This window comes from Hyla sarda, chromosome 6 (assembly GCF_029499605.1).
Source record: "Hyla sarda isolate aHylSar1 chromosome 6, aHylSar1.hap1, whole genome shotgun sequence".
Classification (NCBI taxonomy): Eukaryota; Metazoa; Chordata; class Amphibia; order Anura; family Hylidae; genus Hyla; species Hyla sarda.
Genome location: NC_079194.1, coordinates 279,024,142 through 279,043,839, shown reverse-complemented (window position 1 = coordinate 279,043,839; position 19,698 = coordinate 279,024,142). Strand labels below are relative to the sequence as shown.

At 41.9% G+C, this 19,698-nt stretch overlaps 1 protein-coding gene across 2 annotated transcripts in view; it reads left to right on the top strand.

Moving 5' to 3' along the window:
• LTBP3 (latent transforming growth factor beta binding protein 3) overlaps window positions 1-17,557 on the top strand; it is a 103,019-nt gene extending 85,462 nt beyond the window's left edge. For both annotated transcript variants that reach the window (XM_056527451.1, XM_056527452.1), the window contains exons 18-24: window positions 3,046-3,129; window positions 8,602-8,730; window positions 11,288-11,425; window positions 12,639-12,794; window positions 14,328-14,411; window positions 15,675-15,806; window positions 16,954-17,557. In XM_056527451.1, the coding sequence (XP_056383426.1) occupies window positions 3,046-3,129; window positions 8,602-8,730; window positions 11,288-11,425; window positions 12,639-12,794; window positions 14,328-14,411; window positions 15,675-15,806; window positions 16,954-17,105 (875 nt within the window). In that variant the 3' untranslated portion in view covers window positions 17,106-17,557. The remainder of the gene's footprint in view (window positions 1-3,045; window positions 3,130-8,601; window positions 8,731-11,287; window positions 11,426-12,638; window positions 12,795-14,327; window positions 14,412-15,674; window positions 15,807-16,953) is intronic.
• The last annotated feature ends 2,141 nt before the right edge of the window (window positions 17,558-19,698 follow it).

Sequence of the window (19,698 nt, the reverse complement as noted above, 5' to 3'; positions counted from 1 at the left end):
TGTGGGGTATTAAGGTTCACTTTACCCCTTGTTACGTTCCCCAAGGGGTCTAGTTTCCAAAATAGTATGCCATGTGTTTTTTTTTTTTCTGTCCTGGCACCATAGGTGCTTCCTAAATGCGGCATGCCCCCAGAGCAAAATTTGCTTCCAAAAAGCCAAATGAGACTCCTTCTCTTCTGAGACCTGTAGTGCGCCAGAAGAGCACTTTTCATCCCCATATTGGGTGTCTTCTGAATCAGGAGAAATTGGGCTTCAAATGTTGGGGGGTATTTTCTGCTATTACCTTTTTTAAAAATGTTAAATTTTTGCTAAACCAAGCATTTTTGGTAAAAAAAAAATTATTTTTTTTACATATGCAAAAGTCGTGAAACACCTGTGGGGTATTAAGGTTCACTTTATCCCTTGTTACGTTCCTCAAGGAGTCTAGTTTCCAAAATGGTATGCCATGTCGTTTTTTTTTGCTGTCCTGGCACCATAGGGGCTTCCTAAATGCGACATGCCCCCCGAGCAAAATTTGCTCTCAAAAAGCCAAATATGACTCCTTCTCTTCTGAGCATTGTAGTTCGCCCGTAATGCACTTCAGGTCAACTTATGGGGTACCTCCATACTCAGAAGAGATGGGGTTACAAATTTTGGGGGGTATTTTCTGCTATTAACCCTTGCAAAAATGTGAAATTTGGGGGGAAACACACATTTTAGTGAAATTTTTTTTTTTTTTTTTTACATATGCAAAAGTCATGAAACACCTGTGGGGTATTAAGGCTCACTTAATTCCTTTTTACGTTCCTCAAGGGGTCTAGTTTCCAAAATGGTATGCCATGTTTTTTTTATTTGCTGTTTTGGCACCATAGGGGCTTCCTAAATGCAACATGCCCCCAAAAAACCATTTCAGAAAAACGTACTCTCCAAAATCCCCTTGTCGCTCCTTCGCTTCTGAGCCCTCTACTGCGCCCGCCGAACAATTTACATAGACATATGAGGTATGTGCTTACTCGAGAGAAATTGGGCTACAAATTCAAGTATAAATTTTATCCTTTTACCCCTTGTAAAAATTCAAAAATTGGGTCTACAAGAACATGCAAGTGTAAAAAATGAAGATTTTGAATTTTCTCCTTCACTTTGCTGCTTTTACCGTGAAACACCTAAAGGGTTAAAACACTTACTGAATGTCATTTTGAATACTTTGGGGGGTGCAGTTTTTGTAATGGGGTCATTTATGGGGTATTTCTAATATGAAGACCCTTCAAATCCACTTCAAACCTGAACTGGTCCATGAAAAATAGCGAGTTTGAAAATTTTGTGAAAAATTGTAAAATTGCTGCTGAACTTTGAAGCCCTCTGGTGTCTTCCAAAAGTAAAAACATGTCAATTTTATGATTAAAATATAAAGTAGACATATTGTATATGTGAATCCAAAAAAAATAATATTTGGAATATCAATTTTCCTTACAAACAGAGAGCTTCAAAGTTAGAAAAATGCAAAATTTTCAATTTTTTCATCAAATTTTGGGATTTTTCACCAAGAAAGGATGCAAGTTACCACAAAAATTTACCACTATGTTAAAGTAGAATATGTCACGAAAAAACAATCTCGGAATCAGATTGATAAGTAAAAGCATTCCAGAGTTATTAATGTTTAAAGTGACAGTGGTCAGATGTGCAAAAAAGGGCTGCGTCCTAGAGGTGAAAATGGGCTGTGTCCTTAAGGGGTTAAAGGGTACCTCTCATAAAATAAACTTTTGATATATTTTAGATTAATGAATGTTAAATAACTTTCCAATAGCATGTTAATGAAAAATATGCTTCTTTCTATTGTATTTTTCCCGATCAGTCCTGTCAGCAAGCATTTCTGACTCATGCTGGAGTCCTAAACACTCAGAGCTGCCAGCCTGCTTTGTTCACAGCTAAACAGAGTGTTCTCCTTTGTGAACAAAGCAGACTGGCAGCTCTTAGTGTTTAGGACTCCAGCATGAGTCTGAAATGCTTGCTGCCAGGACTGGTAGGGAGACCCCTAGTGGTCATTTCTTCAAAGTGGAAAATTAAATAGAAAGAAGCATATTTTTTAATAACATGCAATTGTAAAGTTATTCTGCATACATTAATCTATAATATATCAAAAGTTTTTTTGATGAGAGGTACCCTTTAAGATGTTCATTCTTTCTGTGGAGTCTGGAGTTGTAAATTTTACTGTGTGCAGGGTTCAGAAGAATCCCATTTAAAACAATGTGAGCCTGCTGCAATGGAATTTACAAACAGAATTTTTATGCCGGATTCCGCTCGGAAATTCCGCTGTGTTGATGGAGCCTATAAGTTAATTTAAAAAAAAAAAAAAAAAAAAAAAAAAAAAGGAAAATAAATTCTAATAGACTTACTCCAATTTGGGTAAAAAAAAAAAAAATGTCAGGTTACTACCCCTTTTATCCAAAAAGTTTTACTTTTTCTCTCACCTGTCCATAGAATATTACTTGTCCGAGCATGCTAGGAGTTGTAGTTTTGAAACAGCTAGAGGCACACTGGTTGGGAAACACTGACATAAAGTATATCATGCATACTCTATATATTTTCATCCTTCATTTTGCTTCCAACCTAGTTTCTCATCCATTTTTATGAAATCACAGGATATTGTGTTATGGTTACACATCATATCTGTATGTCCTAATGAGTATGTTTCTTTTATATATCTCGATAAATTGGTTAGGAGTAGCCGTATTAGTCCAGTGATGCAAAAAGCAAAGTCATCGGTAGTTGCAGTATCTTGTAATACCTTTTTATTTCTTGTTAGTCCAATAAAAAAGGTATTACCAGATATTGCAACTACCGATGATTTTGCTTTTCGATAAATTGGAATAACCACAGAATTATCAGAAAAAAAGAAAATATTTTTATCCTTCATTTTGCTTTCAACCTAGTTTCTCATCCTTTCGTTGAATTGGAATAATCACTAAATAATCAAAAAAAAGGAAACGTGTTAAAAAAATGTTTTTTTTTTTAAGTTAACCCATACTAAATCAGTCGTATCTTACTCTAAATTTTATGTTTTGACAGCTGAGTTTCTATCACTTTGTCCAGATGGGATCGGCTTCATTGTTGACCTTAATATTATGAGTTATGGTATTCCCACATACAGAGGTAAGAAAAGATGTAATTTCAAAGCAGGTTATCAACACAACATCCACAATAGCACAATCTCCATATAATGAATGCAATACACATGCAAAAAGTGCAATAAATAAAAGGGTACTCCGACATCAGGTAAAAAAAAATATTAAGATGCTGTAGAAGCATATAGAATTACATACCGTATATACTCGAGTATAAGCCGAGTTTTTCAGCACGATTTTTCGTGCTGAAAACACCCCCCTCGGCTTATACTCGAGTGAACTCTCCACCCGCAGTGGTCTTCAACCTGCGGACCTCCAGAGGTTTCAAAACTACAACTCCCAGCAAGCCCGGGCAGCCATCGGCTGTCCGGGCTTGCTGGGAGTTGTAGTTTTGAAACCTCTGGTGGTCCGCAGGTTGAAGACCACTGCGGCCTTCGACATCATCCAGCCCCCTCTCACCCCCTTTAGTTCTGTACAGTACTCGCCTCCGCTCGGCGCTGGTCCGGTGCTGCAGGACTGTCCGGTGAGGAGGTCGTCCGGTGGGATAGTGGTTCCGGGCTGCTATCTTCACCGGGGAGGCCTCTTCTCCGCGCTTCGGGCCCGGCCCCAGAATAGTCACGTTGCCTTGACGACGACGCAGAGGTACGTTCATTACCAACGTCCTCCTGCGTCATCGCCAAGGCAACGCCTCTATTCTGGGCCCGAAGCGCGGAGAAGAGGCGCCCCCGGTGAAGATAGCAGCCCGGAACCACTATCCCACCGGACGACCTCCCCACCGGACAGTCCTGCAGCACCGGACCAGCGCCGAGCGGAAGCGAGTACTGTACAGAACTAAAGGGGGTGAGAGGGGGCTGGATGATGTCAAAGGCTGCAGTGGTCTTCAACCTGCGGACCTCCAGAGGTTTCAAAACTACAACTCCCAGCAAGTCCGGACAGCCCGGACAGAGGTTGAAGACCACTGAGGGTGGATAGTTCACAAGAGGATGATGACAAGAGGATGATGACAAGGGGATGATGAAGGGGGGTGGGGATGATGACAAGGGGATGATGAAGGGGGGTGGGGATGATGACAAGGGGATGATGAAGGGGGGTGGGGATGATGACAAGGAGATGATGAAGGGGGGTGGGGATGATGACAAGGGCATGATGAAGGGGGGGTGTGGGATGATGACAAGGGGATGATGACAAGGGGATGATGACAGGGTGATGATGATGAGGGTCTGGATGATGACAGGGGGGGATGATGTATTTCCCACCCTAGGCTTATACTCGAGTCAATAACTTTTCCTGGGATTTTGGGGTGAAATTAGGGGCCTCGGCTTATATTCGGGTTGGCTTATACTCGAGTATATACGGGTACTTGACTTCTCCAGTTCGGAAATCATCTAATCACCAAGAATCCATTTTTTGTGCTATCTAATCTTCTCCCCTACTGTGTCCTCTCACTACTTTCTCACTACTCTGCTGAGCACTACAATTCCCAGAATACATTGCTTCACTCAGATTTTCATAACAGTCCTCCCACCCTGCCTCCTCCCATCCTGTCAGTTCCCCACCCAGAGCCGCAGTAGAACATTTCAGGACACAGCAGCGGACTATTGCTCTCTCAGTAAATCTGCAGCACCTGCTGCATTCATTCCCTGTCTGGTTCTCTGCCTGTGGCATTGTTCAGCACATGGCAGCATTCTGTAAACCCACCTGATTCTCCATGAATGTACCAATAAAGATATTTATACATATGTGTGTATGACATGGAGATGATGATGTAGGCTGTTGGGACTGGTCAGAGGTGTCAGAGGTGGCGAGGCTCAGAGACAAAATCCAGCCATGCCTACTGAGACAACAGAGAAAGATGCATTTTCTTAAGATAGAGGGAGGATCTGGGCTGCTGGAGGCAATACCACACTTAAAATAAAAGGACTACACAACTTTCTGTCAGCGAGTAAATCACACAAAAACATGCTTGAGCCAGTACAATTTGTGATAACACTATATTATTAAGTTAACATGATACCAATGGATTGTTATGTCCCTGCCAAAGTGTGCATTATGTACCTTGCTTATCTTCTATTAGTAAGTTATACATCTTGGGGTGATAGTTTAATTTCAATCCATTTTTCTCATACTGGAATACCCCTGGAATACCTACTGAAATCTGCAGCAAAATATGCATATGTGAACGTACCTTTAAATTTATCACTATAGTATTTTCATCTTTATTTTAGACCGTATTTTGGTCATTACTTTTTCACCAAAAATGAGAGTGGAACCAACAAAGAAAAAGATGCAAATCTTTCCATCATATTCTTCTCTGTTTCAGTTCCACTCCCGGTTTTGGTAAAAATTAGTGACCAAAATAAAGGCCAGAATGAAGACAATAATAACACATGTGAGCATAGCCTAACAATTACATAACATAATATTTAAAGAAACAAAAGACAAAAAACTGGTAAAAAAGGAGAAATATACATAAGTTAAAGGGGTATAAAAAAAACTTTTTTTTATATATCAACTGGCTCCAGAAAGTTAAACAGATTTGTAAATTACTTCTATTAAAAAATCTTAATCTTTTCAATAATTATCAGCTGCTGAAGTTGAGTTGTTGTTTTCTGTCTGGCAACAGGGCTCTCTGCTGACATCTCTGCTTGTCTTGGGAACTGCACAGAGTAGAATAGGTTTGCTATGGGGATTTTCTTCTAAACTGTGGCAGTTCCCGAGACACGTGACATCAGAGAGCACTTAGACAGAAAAGAACAACTCAATTTCAGCAGCTCATAAGTACTGAAAGGATTAAGATTTTTTTAATAGAAGTAATTTACAAATCTTACAAATCTTTATGCTTGGCGCTGATTCCTGGAATTTTAAATGTATATCTAACCGAAGTCTCTCCATGTCGATGATTTTATGTGGTTCGAATAAAGGTGAGGTTTCATAATCGCTGGCATCTACCTGCTTTCTTTGTACCCTTGGAGGATTACATTGCCGTGCGGTGGCCGGGTGAGCTGACTACTCTTCCAATTTTTGCTAATTTACAAATCTGTTTAACTTTCTGGAGCCAGTTGATATATAAAAAAAAGTTTTTTCCTGGATAACCCCTTTAAACCTTGTATATAAGAGCTGTATCCAAAAGTAGAAAAGCGGCACTCTAGATAGGTGTGAAAAAGTGATCTTATCCACAAATCCTTGTTACAAAAATGCAACGTTTGAGCCTCTCTATGAGATCTCAAGCCATAGAGAGGCCTAAACATTGCATCTTTGTAACATGGTGGGTGAATAAAATCACTTTTTCACACCTGTCAGTGCTGAACCCGCTCCCCCCCCCCACCCCCAAAATCAGGATAATTAGCTTGGATAAACATGCAGTAGCACACCTTACTCCTGACTCTACTCCCATAGACATACAGTATGTGTAAGCAGCAGCGAGACTGAGCGCTGAAAACAGAAGAGAAAAGTGAGCTGCAGCATGCTTATCTCTGCTCATTCTTCTGATCAGTGGGGTCTCAATAAACACTTTTGACTTGTCTCTGTGACATGTCCAAATGTTTTTTTTTTATGACAATGAACTTAAGTACAGGAAGCACTGATCTAAAATAAGTGATCTAACATTAGATTACATAGTAATACAGCTAGTGTGCTGAAAGGTTAACCTTTTAGACCAACACCAATGTTACTTGATTCCACCAAGAGGTAACCAGAGACAATGAAAGGTATATAGAGGCCTTCTGATTGTCCCCCCACCTGCATATATTGTAATAATCTATAGAAAAAAGCAAAGCTTCGCATGATACATTATGCAAGAACAATAGAAAAGTATCTAGAATATGTGTACCTGTTGTTAACAAAAACTTTTTATATACCATTATATGTATATTTGTAATAAACATTGGTTAAAAAATGTGTATATTTTTGTCCCTACAGTTATTGTCTGTGTGTTTCTGTGAGGAGTCCAAATACAGGAAGTGAGGGTGGACAAGCAGGGCTCTGTGCAATGAGGACAAGCAGGGCTCTGTGCAATGAGGACAAGCAGGGCTCTGTACAATGAGGACAAGCAGGGCTCTGTGCAATGAGGACAAGCAGGGCTCTGTGCAATGAGGACAAGCGGGGCTCTGTACACTACGGACAAGCAGGGCTCTGTACACTGAGGACAAGCAGGGCTCTGTACAATGAGGACAAGCAGGGCTCTGTGCAATGAGGACAAGCAGGGCTCTGTGCAATGAGGACAAGCGGGGCTCTGTACACTAAGGACAAGCAGGGCTCTGTACACTGAGGACAAGCAGGGCTCTGTGCAATGAGGACAAGCAGGGCTCTGTACACTAAGGACAAGCAGGGCTCTGTGCAATGAGGACAAGCAGGGCTCTGTACATTGAGGACAAGCAGGGCTCTGTACACTGAGGACAAGCAGGGCTCTGTACACTGAGGACAAGCAGGGCTCTGTACACTGAGGACAAGCAGGGCTCTGTACACTGAGGACAAGCAGGGCTCTGTACACTGAGGACAAGCAGGGCTCTGTACACTGAGGACAAGCAGGGCTCTGTACACTGAGGACAAGCAGGGCTCTGTACACTGAGGACAAGCAGGGCTCTGTACACTGAGGACAAGCAGGGCTCTGTACACTGAGGACAAGCGGGGCTCTGTACACTGAGGACAAGCAGGGCTCTGTACACTGAGGACAAGCAGGGCTCTGTACACTGAGGCTCTATAACATGCTCTTGGCTCACACAGCAGGATGATTGACAAGCCACGAGCCTGCACAGAGCCCTACTTGTCCTGCTCTCACTTCCTGTATTTGGTCTCCTCAAAGAGACACACAGACAATAGCTGCAGGGACAGCTTTTTTTTACCCCAAAATATAAAATTTTTTTTTATCAATGTATATTACAAATATACATATAATGGGATTATCTACATTATATAAAAAAAATGTAACAACATGTACACTTTAAGGTATACTGCTCACCTTCAGTTGTTGGGTATAGAAGACACCACAACTTATTAAGCCTGCAGTATAAGATGCAGTGGTGCAGCCCCTTGAAGTCAGAGTCCAATCTAAGATTGACCAAAAGGAACATGTATGGGTGGTGGACACTTGGCGCAATCCACAGTATCATGAAGTTTTGTAATTTTCTTTGATCAAATGTGCATATTTCTTTGTAAAATGTCAATGTAACGTGACACATTTTGAGGTATGGAAACTACTCCTTCCCTGGATGTATTATGGCAGTTTCTGTCAAAATACATCTGAGGAAAAAAGTAGTTTCCATACTTCCAAACGTATGGATTGCGCCAAGCTTCTTCTTCCAACACCCAAGAATATATTGTGGAAAAGAAGGATCCAGCATCTTGGATTTTATTATGCTTATCCTTTTATTCTGCTAGGAGATAAGCTGCTAAAAGAGATGTCTAGTACCAACTTGTTGGGAAAGAGAGATGTCAGCTGTCAAGTTGCGGAAGATGCAGAAATTTTAAATTAAACATTTTATTTCCTTTTTTTTTTTTTAAGATATCGATGAATGTGAGCTATTTGGCCAAGAAATTTGCAAGGAAGGAAAGTGTGTGAATACACAGCCGAGCTATGAATGTTACTGTAAACATGGGTACTACTATGATACCAGATTACTACAATGCATGGGTAAGAAAAGACTGTGGAAATGGTGGAAGACTAGGATAACTCATCTGGCTAGCAAATAATGCTCAGTTCAGACAATGGAGTCACGGCTTCTGTTTTATTAGATATGACATATCACTTCCACTAACAAATCTGAACAGAGCTTTAAAGGGGTTGTCCGCTGCCCTGCCTTCCGGAGCTCCGCTCGCCGCGTCCGGAAGTTCATTACTCCGAATGCTGTGTGCGGGCCTCCGTGTTCGAGGCCGCCCCCTTGTGACGTCACGCCCGCCCCCTCGTGACGTCACAAGGGGGCGGCCTCGAACACGAAAGCCCGCACACAGCGTTCAGAGTAATGAACTTCCGGATGCTGCGAGCGGAGCTCCGGAAGGCAGGGCAGCGGACAACCCCTTTAAAGGCGTTTTCCAGGATTTTGTTATTGATGGCCTATCCTGAGGACAGGTTACCAGGATCAGATTGGTTGGGTGGTGGCACCATGTCAATAAGTTGTTTACCAGAGCTGCAGCATCTGCGTACACGGTATATGGAGGTGGAAGCAGGCAGCTCTTTACAATGTGTAGTGTCTGTTCTGGCTTACGGCAGCTCGGCTTCCATTCACTTTAATTAAGAGATGCAGTAACCTAGCATAGCCCCTATACAATGTACAGGGCTATCTGCTTCTGTATATCCGGGTACAGCGGGTTTGACCAACAGCTGATCAACCAGGGTGCTGAGTGTCGAACCCCCCCCAGTCAGACATTGATGGCTTATCTTCACAAGAGACACTCACATTCTGCTCGAAACCCTGATAAGGAATGGATAAGGCTTTATTTACATTACGATACTTTTATAGAAAACCAATAGCGGCACCGTTACCATTCCGTATCACAGCTCTCACCTGTGGAATGTGGATCTGCACTGTGGGTGTTCTGGATACCGACTGGTGGTGGTGCTGGGAAAGTATTAGAAAGCATCCATAAGCAACTATAATAGTAGAAACAAAAAGATATCCTGCACTCTCTGCAGCAATAAGGGTCATTCGCCTCCTCTCCTGGACCTCCAACAGACGGGCTGACAAGGCTGCCGTGGGGTGCTCAGAGGGACTGCCAGCGGTTTTACACAGCTGCGAGAAACCGCCGGCAGTTGCCTCTGAGCATCCCACACCAGCCTTGTCAGCCTGTCTGTTGGAGGTCCAGGAGAGGAGCCGAATGACCCTTATTGCTGCGGTGAGTGCAGGATATCTTTTTGTTTATACTATTATAGTTATTTATTTACATTACGTTTAAGCCATTACTGAATAAAAGCTGCAAACTATGCTACAGCATAGGCATGTAACGGCATATGGCACCAGTAGACTCCCTTTTGTATTACTATACGGAACAGTGCTATTCCACAATGCTGTTGTTACGCCGAGCGCTCCGGATCCCCGCTCCTCCCCGGAGCGCTCGCAGCATCCTCTCATTCGCAGCGCCCCAGTCAGACCTGCTGACCGGGTGCGCTGCAATATCACTCCCAGCCGGGATGCGATTCGCGATGCGGGAGGCGCCCGCTCGCGATGCGCATCCCGGCTCCCGTACCTGACCCGTTCCCCGTCTGTCTTGTCCCGGCACGCGCGGCCCCGCTCCTTAGGGCGCGCGCTCGCCGGGTCTCTGCAATTTAAAGGGCCACTGCGCCACTGATTGGCGCAGCAGGCTTAATCAGTATGTTCACCTGTGCACTCCCTACTTATACCTCACTTACCCTGCACTCCCTCGCCGGATCTTGTTGCCATTGTGCCAGTGAAAGCGTTTCCTTGTGTGTTCCTAGCCTGTGTTCCAGACCTCCTGCCGTTGCCCCTGACTACGATCCTTGCTGCCTGCCCTGACCTTCTGCTACGTCCGACCTTGCTCTTGTCTACTCCCTTGTACCGCGCTTATCTTCAGCAGTCAGAGAGGTTGAGCCGTTGCTGGTGGATACGACCTGGTTGCTACCGCCGCTGCAAGACCATCCCGCTTTGCGGCGGGCTCTGGTGAATACCAGTAGCAACTTAGAACCGGTCCACCAACACGGTCCACGCCAATCCCTCTCTGGCACAGAGGATCCACCTCCAGCCAGCCGAATCGTGACAGCTGTACATACATTCAGGGAATGTACTTGGAGTTTTCCTAGTGTATATATACTGAACCTAGCTCACAAACAAATAGAGCAGATATATATATATTTATATATAAATCACAGTGTCCATGGACAAGAATATCTAACACTCATCTACTCACTAGTTCTAGACCTCTGAATGTCCTCCTCAAATGTATTACTATGCTCAACTTGGTATATGAAAATCAATACTTTTGTTCTAACATAAAAACTCTGAAAAAACTACAACAAAACCATGACCATGAAAACAGTCATCTTGATGTGTTCGTAAAGGTCTTTACTACTGGAGGTAATGGCCTACCGTCAGCTCTAGAACTGCAGATATTCTTCTACTTCATATTTCTTGTTTTGTGATATAGTTAGTCTATCCTGTAAAAGTTCCTAAAATACGGTAGATATAATTACTGACTGTCACATGATGCATGAAATCTTTTTCTATGTTTCCCTTTAGATGTTGACGAGTGTGTCGATGAGTCAAACTGCATAAATGGCCAGTGCATTAACACACGAGGCTCTTTCTACTGCCGCTGCCCTCTTCATATGCAGTACCATGCTGAACACAAGCGCTGCATGCCCAACCCAGAACTAGGTGATAAATATACTGAAAATTGTGTATAATATATTACTGTTTAATACTTTTGTTAATTGTTTTTTTCTATTAGTGAAAATTGCTGTTAAAACATTTTACCTAGTGCAGGTAAAAATGCATTGGAGTCAGTGCATTGGAACCAGATTTTTTTTCCATTCTTTTCTGGACAAATTGTGGACATGGGGATTTTTAAAAAGGACATTTGCTCACTCTTAAAAAAATCAAATTAGTGTTACGTATAGATAGGGAAAGGGCAATGATCACATACCTGTTTATAGCCTGTTAACTTTCTGTAGCCCCTAAAACGATCTTGGTAATCAGACCGGCCGGGATGTAACTATACAGTTACATATCAAGTTCAACCTAAAACCCTACTGGGTTGATCCAGAGGAAGGCAACCCCCCCCCCCCCCAATGAGGCTGATGCCAGTTGCCCCAACAGAGGAAAAATTGATTCCCGACTCCAATATGGCATCCGAATAAATCCCTGGATGCAGTGTCTAAATGCGGTACATTTTATTCACAGCTAGCTAAAGGAACTAATAGAGACCACCACGATTGAACGTATAAGTCCCCTATGGGGACAAAAATAAAGTGAGAAAAAAGGTTAAAAAAAAGTTAGTAAATGTGAACTTACCCATTCCTAATAAAAGTTTTCATCACACCCCTTTTCCCATTTTTCAAATGCAATATGTCTAGAAATGCATCCTTTTTGTCACTTCATATACTAGAAATTTTTTTTATAAAATGCGATCAAAGAGTCCCATCAAAACAAAAATGGTACAGATAAAAACTGCAGAACATGGTGCAAAAAAGTCCTCATACATCTCTGTATATTGAAAAACAAGAGAGCTATAGGGGTCAAAAGAGGACAATTTTAAGCATACTAACTTTCTTTTCTGTCTGACCACAGTGCTCTCTGCTGACACCTCTGTCCATGTCAGGAACTGTCCAGAGCAGGAGAGGTTTGCTATGGGGATTGTCCCTGCTCTAGACAGTTCCTGACGTGGACAGAGGGGACAGCAGACACTGTGTTCAGACAGAAAATAAATTCAAAAAGAGAAAAACTTCCTGTGGAGCATACAACTGGAAGGATTAAGATTTTTTAATAGAAGTAATTTACAAATCTTTTTAACTTTCTGGCACCAGTTGATTTAAAAAAAAATGTTTTCCACCAGAGTACCCCTTTAAATCACGTTTATTTTCCACTGCAGATCGCACAGAGGCTCTAGACATTTGCTGGATGATAAGAGGTACAGAAGGAATTTGCTCTCATCAAATGAACGGCCCTCCATTATCACTGAATGAATGCTGCTGTCGACAAGGTCAAGGTTGGGGTCCTAGGTGCCTCTCCTGCCCACCAAGGCATGGTAAGGATGAACAAAAACTGAAAGAATAATCAACAGAGAGGTTTTCTGAACGGTTTATGAAGCCAGACCCTCTCCTCCAAAATCAGTGCCTGACCTCACAAATGCTATTCTGGATGAATGGGGGAAAAAATCCCTTACTGCAGGGTATTGTAAAAAGTCTTCGTAGAAGAGTGGAATCTTTTATAACTGCAAGGTGGAGACCAACTCCATATAAATGCCTATGGATTTAGAATGGATTGTCCTAAAAACGTCTGTGTGTGTAATGTGTGGATGTCCCATATATATTATGTCCATATAGTGCATTATTCTCTGCAGTACTCCACATTTTGGCTGAAGGTCACAGGTATAAGGCAGAAACCCATCAAAATATTTTCTGACATATACCGCAACATGTTTCTAGCAGGCCCAATTCATTTAATGGGCCAAACTTAATCTAAGGGCCCTTTTAGATGCTCAGGAGCTCAATAAGGAGCTTATTGCAAGGCTGAATCATCGTGCAGGCAGGACCACACAAACAATTTATGGTCCTTTGGTCCTTTAATTTCATCATTGTTCGCTGCACATCACTCATTTATATGGAGCGATGTGCCGCCAACTTACGATCATTTTTAGGCCTGCATAAACAATATGATCAGCTGATGAACATGTTTTTTCTTGTTCATTGGCTGATCGCTGGCTCTTTTACACAGTTCAATTATTAGGAACAAACTTCTCTTTGAATGTTCATTTGGCCAATAATCGTCCTGTGTATAAGGCCCTCAATAGTCACTATGTTCAGTCCATTTCCTGAACATATATTTTGTGTGGGGCCCAAAAGCGCAGAAGACTGTGCTTTTGAGTCAAAGTATACATTCAGGAAATGGACCAAATGTAGTCATTACTAACCTATGTTTGATAAATTAAAGTCAGTGGGCAAATCAGGAATGTGACACAGCGTGGTCAAAATGTGGTAGGAAGGTCCCTTATGTCACCAATGCCTTTCCAGGGTTCTAGCAGTTGTGTTTTCCTCTGTGTATGCAGTAGGCATCATTCATAACCCTGAAGACGCTCCTCAGCTGGGATGCACGTAGACCTATTGGAGCCTGGTCCAATAGTATTTGGTCCCAGGAATTAGGGATACTTCCTTGTTACTGGCTTTGTGATTTTATCACTTGGTTTCCCCACATTTATTTTTGGCCTGTTGTTCAACTACTTTATTGTTTACTGTTTCTGTACTGCGCCTCTATCTCTGTTACTCTATGTCTGTGTATGTCCTGTTTGCTGTTCAGTTTCATGTTACCCCATTGTGTCCTGACCTGATCCCTGACTTTTGAAATTGACATTACTACATCCAGAATTTTAGTAGAGCAGAGACAGGGACCATGGTTGGGGCCATCCTATTAAGGAGGTGGGTACCTCAAAAGGCAGGGATAGAGGTTTGGGTGAGCTCAGGGCCGCAGAGTTATCAGAAAGCTAAGCATTATGCTGTATTGAATCTAATGATTATGACATTGCAGAATTCATCTTTTGTCCTTTATGGTTTTTATTTTTCAGCAATGGCCTGCTCAGTCTCTCACAGTGGGGCAAATTCATTCTGGGAGTTTAGTGCACATCACGTGAAAAGAAAATCACGCAGAGGTATTTCATAATTATTTTCCCTCCTTTATAATGAGTAGATTTAATTTATATTTAGAATTTGGAAACAAATGCAATAAAAACTACCATGGTAACAATTCCTGCTGTTCACACCTTCATAAATCTCAATCAATAGTGACAACAGTTTCATCACGATCGATTGTTTTAACTGATGTATAAAATGTCAACACTGGCAAGTTTATAATGGAGACAGTCTAGGTCCTAAGTAAGACCCCGGGGGTTGTTATTGACATGTAGAATGAACTGGCATTTAAAAAAATTCCAATAAAACTGTAGTAAAAAAAAAAAAAAGAACAAATGTAAAAAACCACAAATGACATTAAAAACATAAAATATAAAGTTAAACATAATAAATAAAAAAAACACAAACTATCCTGTACATGCTTGGCAAAAACTGTACTTTATTTTATAGATTTATATATTACCTTTGATGAGCAATAAAAAGTAAAAAAAAAAAACCTAGGTAAAATGCTAAACAAACATAATAAAACCAGAAAAATAGATTTTTTGTTATTTTGAGTGTTGTTAAAAAAAATTATAAATAAATCATGAGCTAACATAGAGGCCCTTATTTACTAAGAGTGGAGTGTGGGTTTCTTTGTGGGTTTTAATTCCCTACAATTTATTTTCCACGGTATTTACTAAGGTTTCCCTACATTTTGCACTTTTCCTACACTTTGCTTTTTTTTACACATGTTCTGATCTGTAGGGTTTTCCTCAGCGCAAATCCACCACATTTTCTGTGGAAACCTTAGTTAATATGTTGGGTTTTTGTGATAATGTTGGGAACACGCCCCTTTTCTGTGACCACGCCCCCTTTTCCCGGCGGCCATGGCCCTTTTTCGGGTTCTATTAGGAAAATGGAGAGTTAATCGGGGTTTTTTCAATTCTGCCACAAATTCTGGTGCAAAATCTGGCGCAGACAGAATTTCTGGCGCAATGCGCCAGAATCTGGTGCACAACCCGACAAAACATGTCGAGACAAAACATGCTTTATTACTCTCAATTGCTAAGATGCATGAACTCTTTGATCTAGCATCACCAAAATGCCTGTTTAAAGAGAACCTGTCATCACTTTCATGCTGTCTGAAACGACGAGTCATCAGGGTGTTTCCCTGGGGCTTCGGGCATTTTGGGACATCAGACCCACAGTCTGGCCACTTGTAGCTGTATTACAGAAGTAACAATGTGTATTATTATTACAATTTAATAATTTATACCACAAAATTACACTTCTTGTTTTAGATGGTGATAGCTCAGAGGAGGTGTCCGAGGAGTGTCATTGTGTGAATGGCCGGTGTGTAAAAGGTCCTCACGGGGTCTCATGTGAGTGCCAAAGTGGCTTCCAGCTGGACATCACAAGAACACGCTGCAATGGTAAAGCTTTCCTGTTTATTTGCTTATATAATGCACACTTGTCATCACTAGTCCTACAGCAGAACTGAATCCGTGAATTTCATTCCTGTAAGGGTGCGTTCACATGGAGTAAATCAATAATAATAATAATTTTATTTATATAGCGCCTACAGATTCCGCAGCGCTTAAATCAAGAGTAATTCATGCCGAAAAATTTACGGGTGGAAAAAAGAATTATATTTTCGCGCGGAATTGCGCGCGGAAATGGGGAAGAAAGAAATGAAGGGTTTTTTAGCCATTTCCACGCGAATTCCACACAAATTGCGCGCAAATTCTGCACGAAAACGATGTGGGCGGAATTTTTTCTTTACCATTGACTTCTATTGATTTCTGCTAGCGGATTCCGCTTGAAGAATGAACATGCTCATTCTTCAAGCGGAACGGAAATCAGCGTCGGAATTCCACTGGCAGAATTTCCGCAGTGTGAACAGGACAGCGGAAAAAACATTAAAGTCAATGGGCAGAGGAGATGTGCATTAATTTGGAGCGGAGAATTCAAGAGGAATTACTCGAGTAAATTCCTCTTGAATTACTCCGTGTGAAAGCACCCTAACTGTGACATGTGATTATCAGTCTGACCCACAGAAAATCACAGTGCTTAATGTGTCAATTCTGGGTCAGCTGACTTCCCGTGAACAACAAGATGACATAATCACATATTAAATCCCATATCCTGCTAGCTCCCGAACCAAATCAAATCTTCATAAACATTCCAACTGTGATTATAGATCAAATAACTTTTCTCAAGCACCACCAGCCTAATTAGATGAACTGCAGTCATGACACTCCACCCCCTCTATCTGCAAGTCAAAGTATTTTTTAGAGGCCTTTTTCAAAAATTAAAGAAGTAATCTGATTGGCTACTATGGACAACTGGTCAACTTTTCCTCTGCACAAGTTTTGATTAATCTCCCCCAATATGGCTAAAACCCATGTCTCTAGGACATTTTTTATATCATTAACATGTCTACCGATCCTGTGATTTCCCTAATTTCACAACTTTTCCTTCTTAGTGTTGCAATTAAAATATTGAGGAATGTAATGAACAGGAGAAATACAACCTTATCATTTTATGTCATTTTTTATTTTATTTTGCTTGGACTTATAGATCTGGATGAATGTAGACAGAAAAATCCAAGAGGAGCTCTCTGCAAAAACAGCCGTTGTATAAACACAATGGGGTCATTCCGATGCGTGTGTAAAGCAGGTTACAAGCGATATCGTCATCCTCACATATGTGAGCCACAGAGGAAAAGATAGCATGGTTGTTATAGTCACTACATCATTGCCAGTATGTAACCAGTCTGTACTGATAGGCCACAAAAAAGACTAATGAAAACTTCATCATGGAAAGTGGTAATTGTCTTAAAAGGGGTTATCCCATGAAGAAAATGTATTACCTAACCACAGGGTAAGTGATATATGTCTGGTATATGTTCACGAATATTTATGGAACAGAAGGGTACATGAGTGCCCACTCATCCATTCAATGTTGTGCAGTGTGAAGGAACCAGGACCCCCATTCTAGTGCTCAATGGGGTTCTCAGAGATCAGACATTTAACTTCTATCTTGCAGATTGGTGATAAATGTCCTTTATGGGATAACACCTCTAAAATATTTAGGAATATGTTCTTTGTGGTAAATGATTGTCAAACAGTCAGATAACTTAACAGACTTAAAGGAGATATCCAGTGGTAAACCCAGTGGTGAACAACTTATCCCCTATCCTAAGGATAGGGGATAAGTTTGAGCTTGCGGGGGGTCCGACCGCTGGGGCCCCCTGCGATCTCTCTGTACAGGGGCCAGGCTCTCCGGCCAGATAGCGGGTGTGGACCTCCGCACGAATCGGCGGCCGACACGCCCCCTCAATACAACTCTATGGCAAAGTCGAAGCGCTGCCTTCGGCAATCTCCGGCTCTGCCATAGAAATGTATTGAGGGGGCGTGTCGGCCGCCGCTTCGTGCGGAGGTCAACACCCGCTATCTGGCCGGAGAGCCTGGCCCCCGTACAGAGAGATCGCAGGGGGCCCCAGCGGTCGGACCCCCCGCGATCTCAAACTTATCCCCTATCCTTAGGATGGGGGATAAGTTTTTCACCACTGGACTACCCCTTTAAACTAATATTGACAGGATATTTATGAAAAGTGGCCTATATACACCTCTCTTGTACAGGCATAATACTCTCCACCTGTATCCAAGTAGCACAGACCAGTGCAAAAGTGTCTGTGTATGTACATAGATGTAAACAGGTGCAGAAGATATGCTATCTGGATGCATGGGGATTATGGTATTCAGGATTCAGTTTTTTTTCATCATTTATAATGTATATATAAAACAACATTATTTAAAGGCTTTGTAAAGTTTTTAGACAACCCCAATTCAAAAGCATATGCACTTTTAAGGCAAGTTTACCATAAGTGGACGCCCACTAGCAATACATTGCTTGGCTCCCAACTGAGCAGTATGAAATGCAGCGCATCATAAATAATATGCAGCTTTGATGTATACATTGATTTTCCAAAAATCAATTTTAGCTTTTTCACATCTTTGATTTCTCTCTGTCTCCCTCTATGTATACAACCTTAAAGGGGTACTCTGCCCCTAGACATCTTATCCTCTATCCTTTGGAGGATCCGCGTTCTCAGTAGCGGCACCTCGCCGGCATCACAGCACACAGGAAAAACTCTGTGTGTGATAACGGGGTGATACAGGGGCCGATGCACCATGATGTCACGGCTCCGGGCCCTTGTGCCGTCACGTTTCGCCCCCTCAATACAAGTCTATGGGTCGGGGATGGCGTCAGGTGGGGCCAGAGCCGTGACATCACAGTACTCCGGCCCTTGTATTGCCACATCATCACGCACAGAGATTTTCCTCTGTGCTGTGATTACGGCGGGGTGCTGCTACTGAGAACGCGGGGGATAAGATGTCTAGGGGCAGAGTACCCCTTTAAGCGGAAGTTTAGATGCCCCTTGTGCATTTAAATTTCTCTTCTGTTTTTTTTTTTTAAGAAAATTTGTTAAAGGGGTACTCTGGTGGGAAAATTTATTTTTAAATAAACTGGTGTCAGAAAGTTAAACAGATTTGTAAATTACTTCTATTTAAAAATCTTAATCCTTCCAGTACTTATCAGAAGTTCTTTTATTTTTTAATGTATTTTCTGTCTGACCACAGTGCTCTCTGCTGACACCTTTGTCCATGTCAGGAACCGTCCAGGGTACAAGCAAATCCCCATAGCATACCTCTTCTGCTCTGGACAGTTCCTGATATGGACAGAGGTGTCAGCAGAGAGCACTGTGGTCAGACTGAAAAGAACTCCAGAAAGAAATACAACTTCCTGTGGAGCATAGAGCAGTACTGGAAGGGTTAATATTTTTAAACAGAAGTAAATTACAAATCTGTTTACGTTTTTGGCACCAGTTAATTTAAAAAATAAAATGTTTTCCATCGGAGTACCCCTTTAATCTATTCATTACAGAGCACGAGCTTAAATATGACAGATATCTGGAAATAAATATGTTAATTTCTGAATTTACCATAATGGAAACAGTAAAATATAACATTAGGTATCTGGAAAGGTGTGGCTATTATGTATTAGTCAGAACATGATAACATTCCCATGAAGGGGGATCACAATTTAAAGGGGTACTCCGGCGCTAAGACATCTTATCCCCTATCCAAAGGATAGGCAATAAGATGTCTGATGGCGGGGGTCCTGCCGCTGGGGACTCCTGTGATGTTTCACGCGGCACCCCGTTACCATCAGCCCCCGTATCATGTTCGCTCCGGGTCTGATTACTGGCGATCACTGGGACCGGAGCATTGTGATGTCACGGCCCTGCCCCTGCATGAC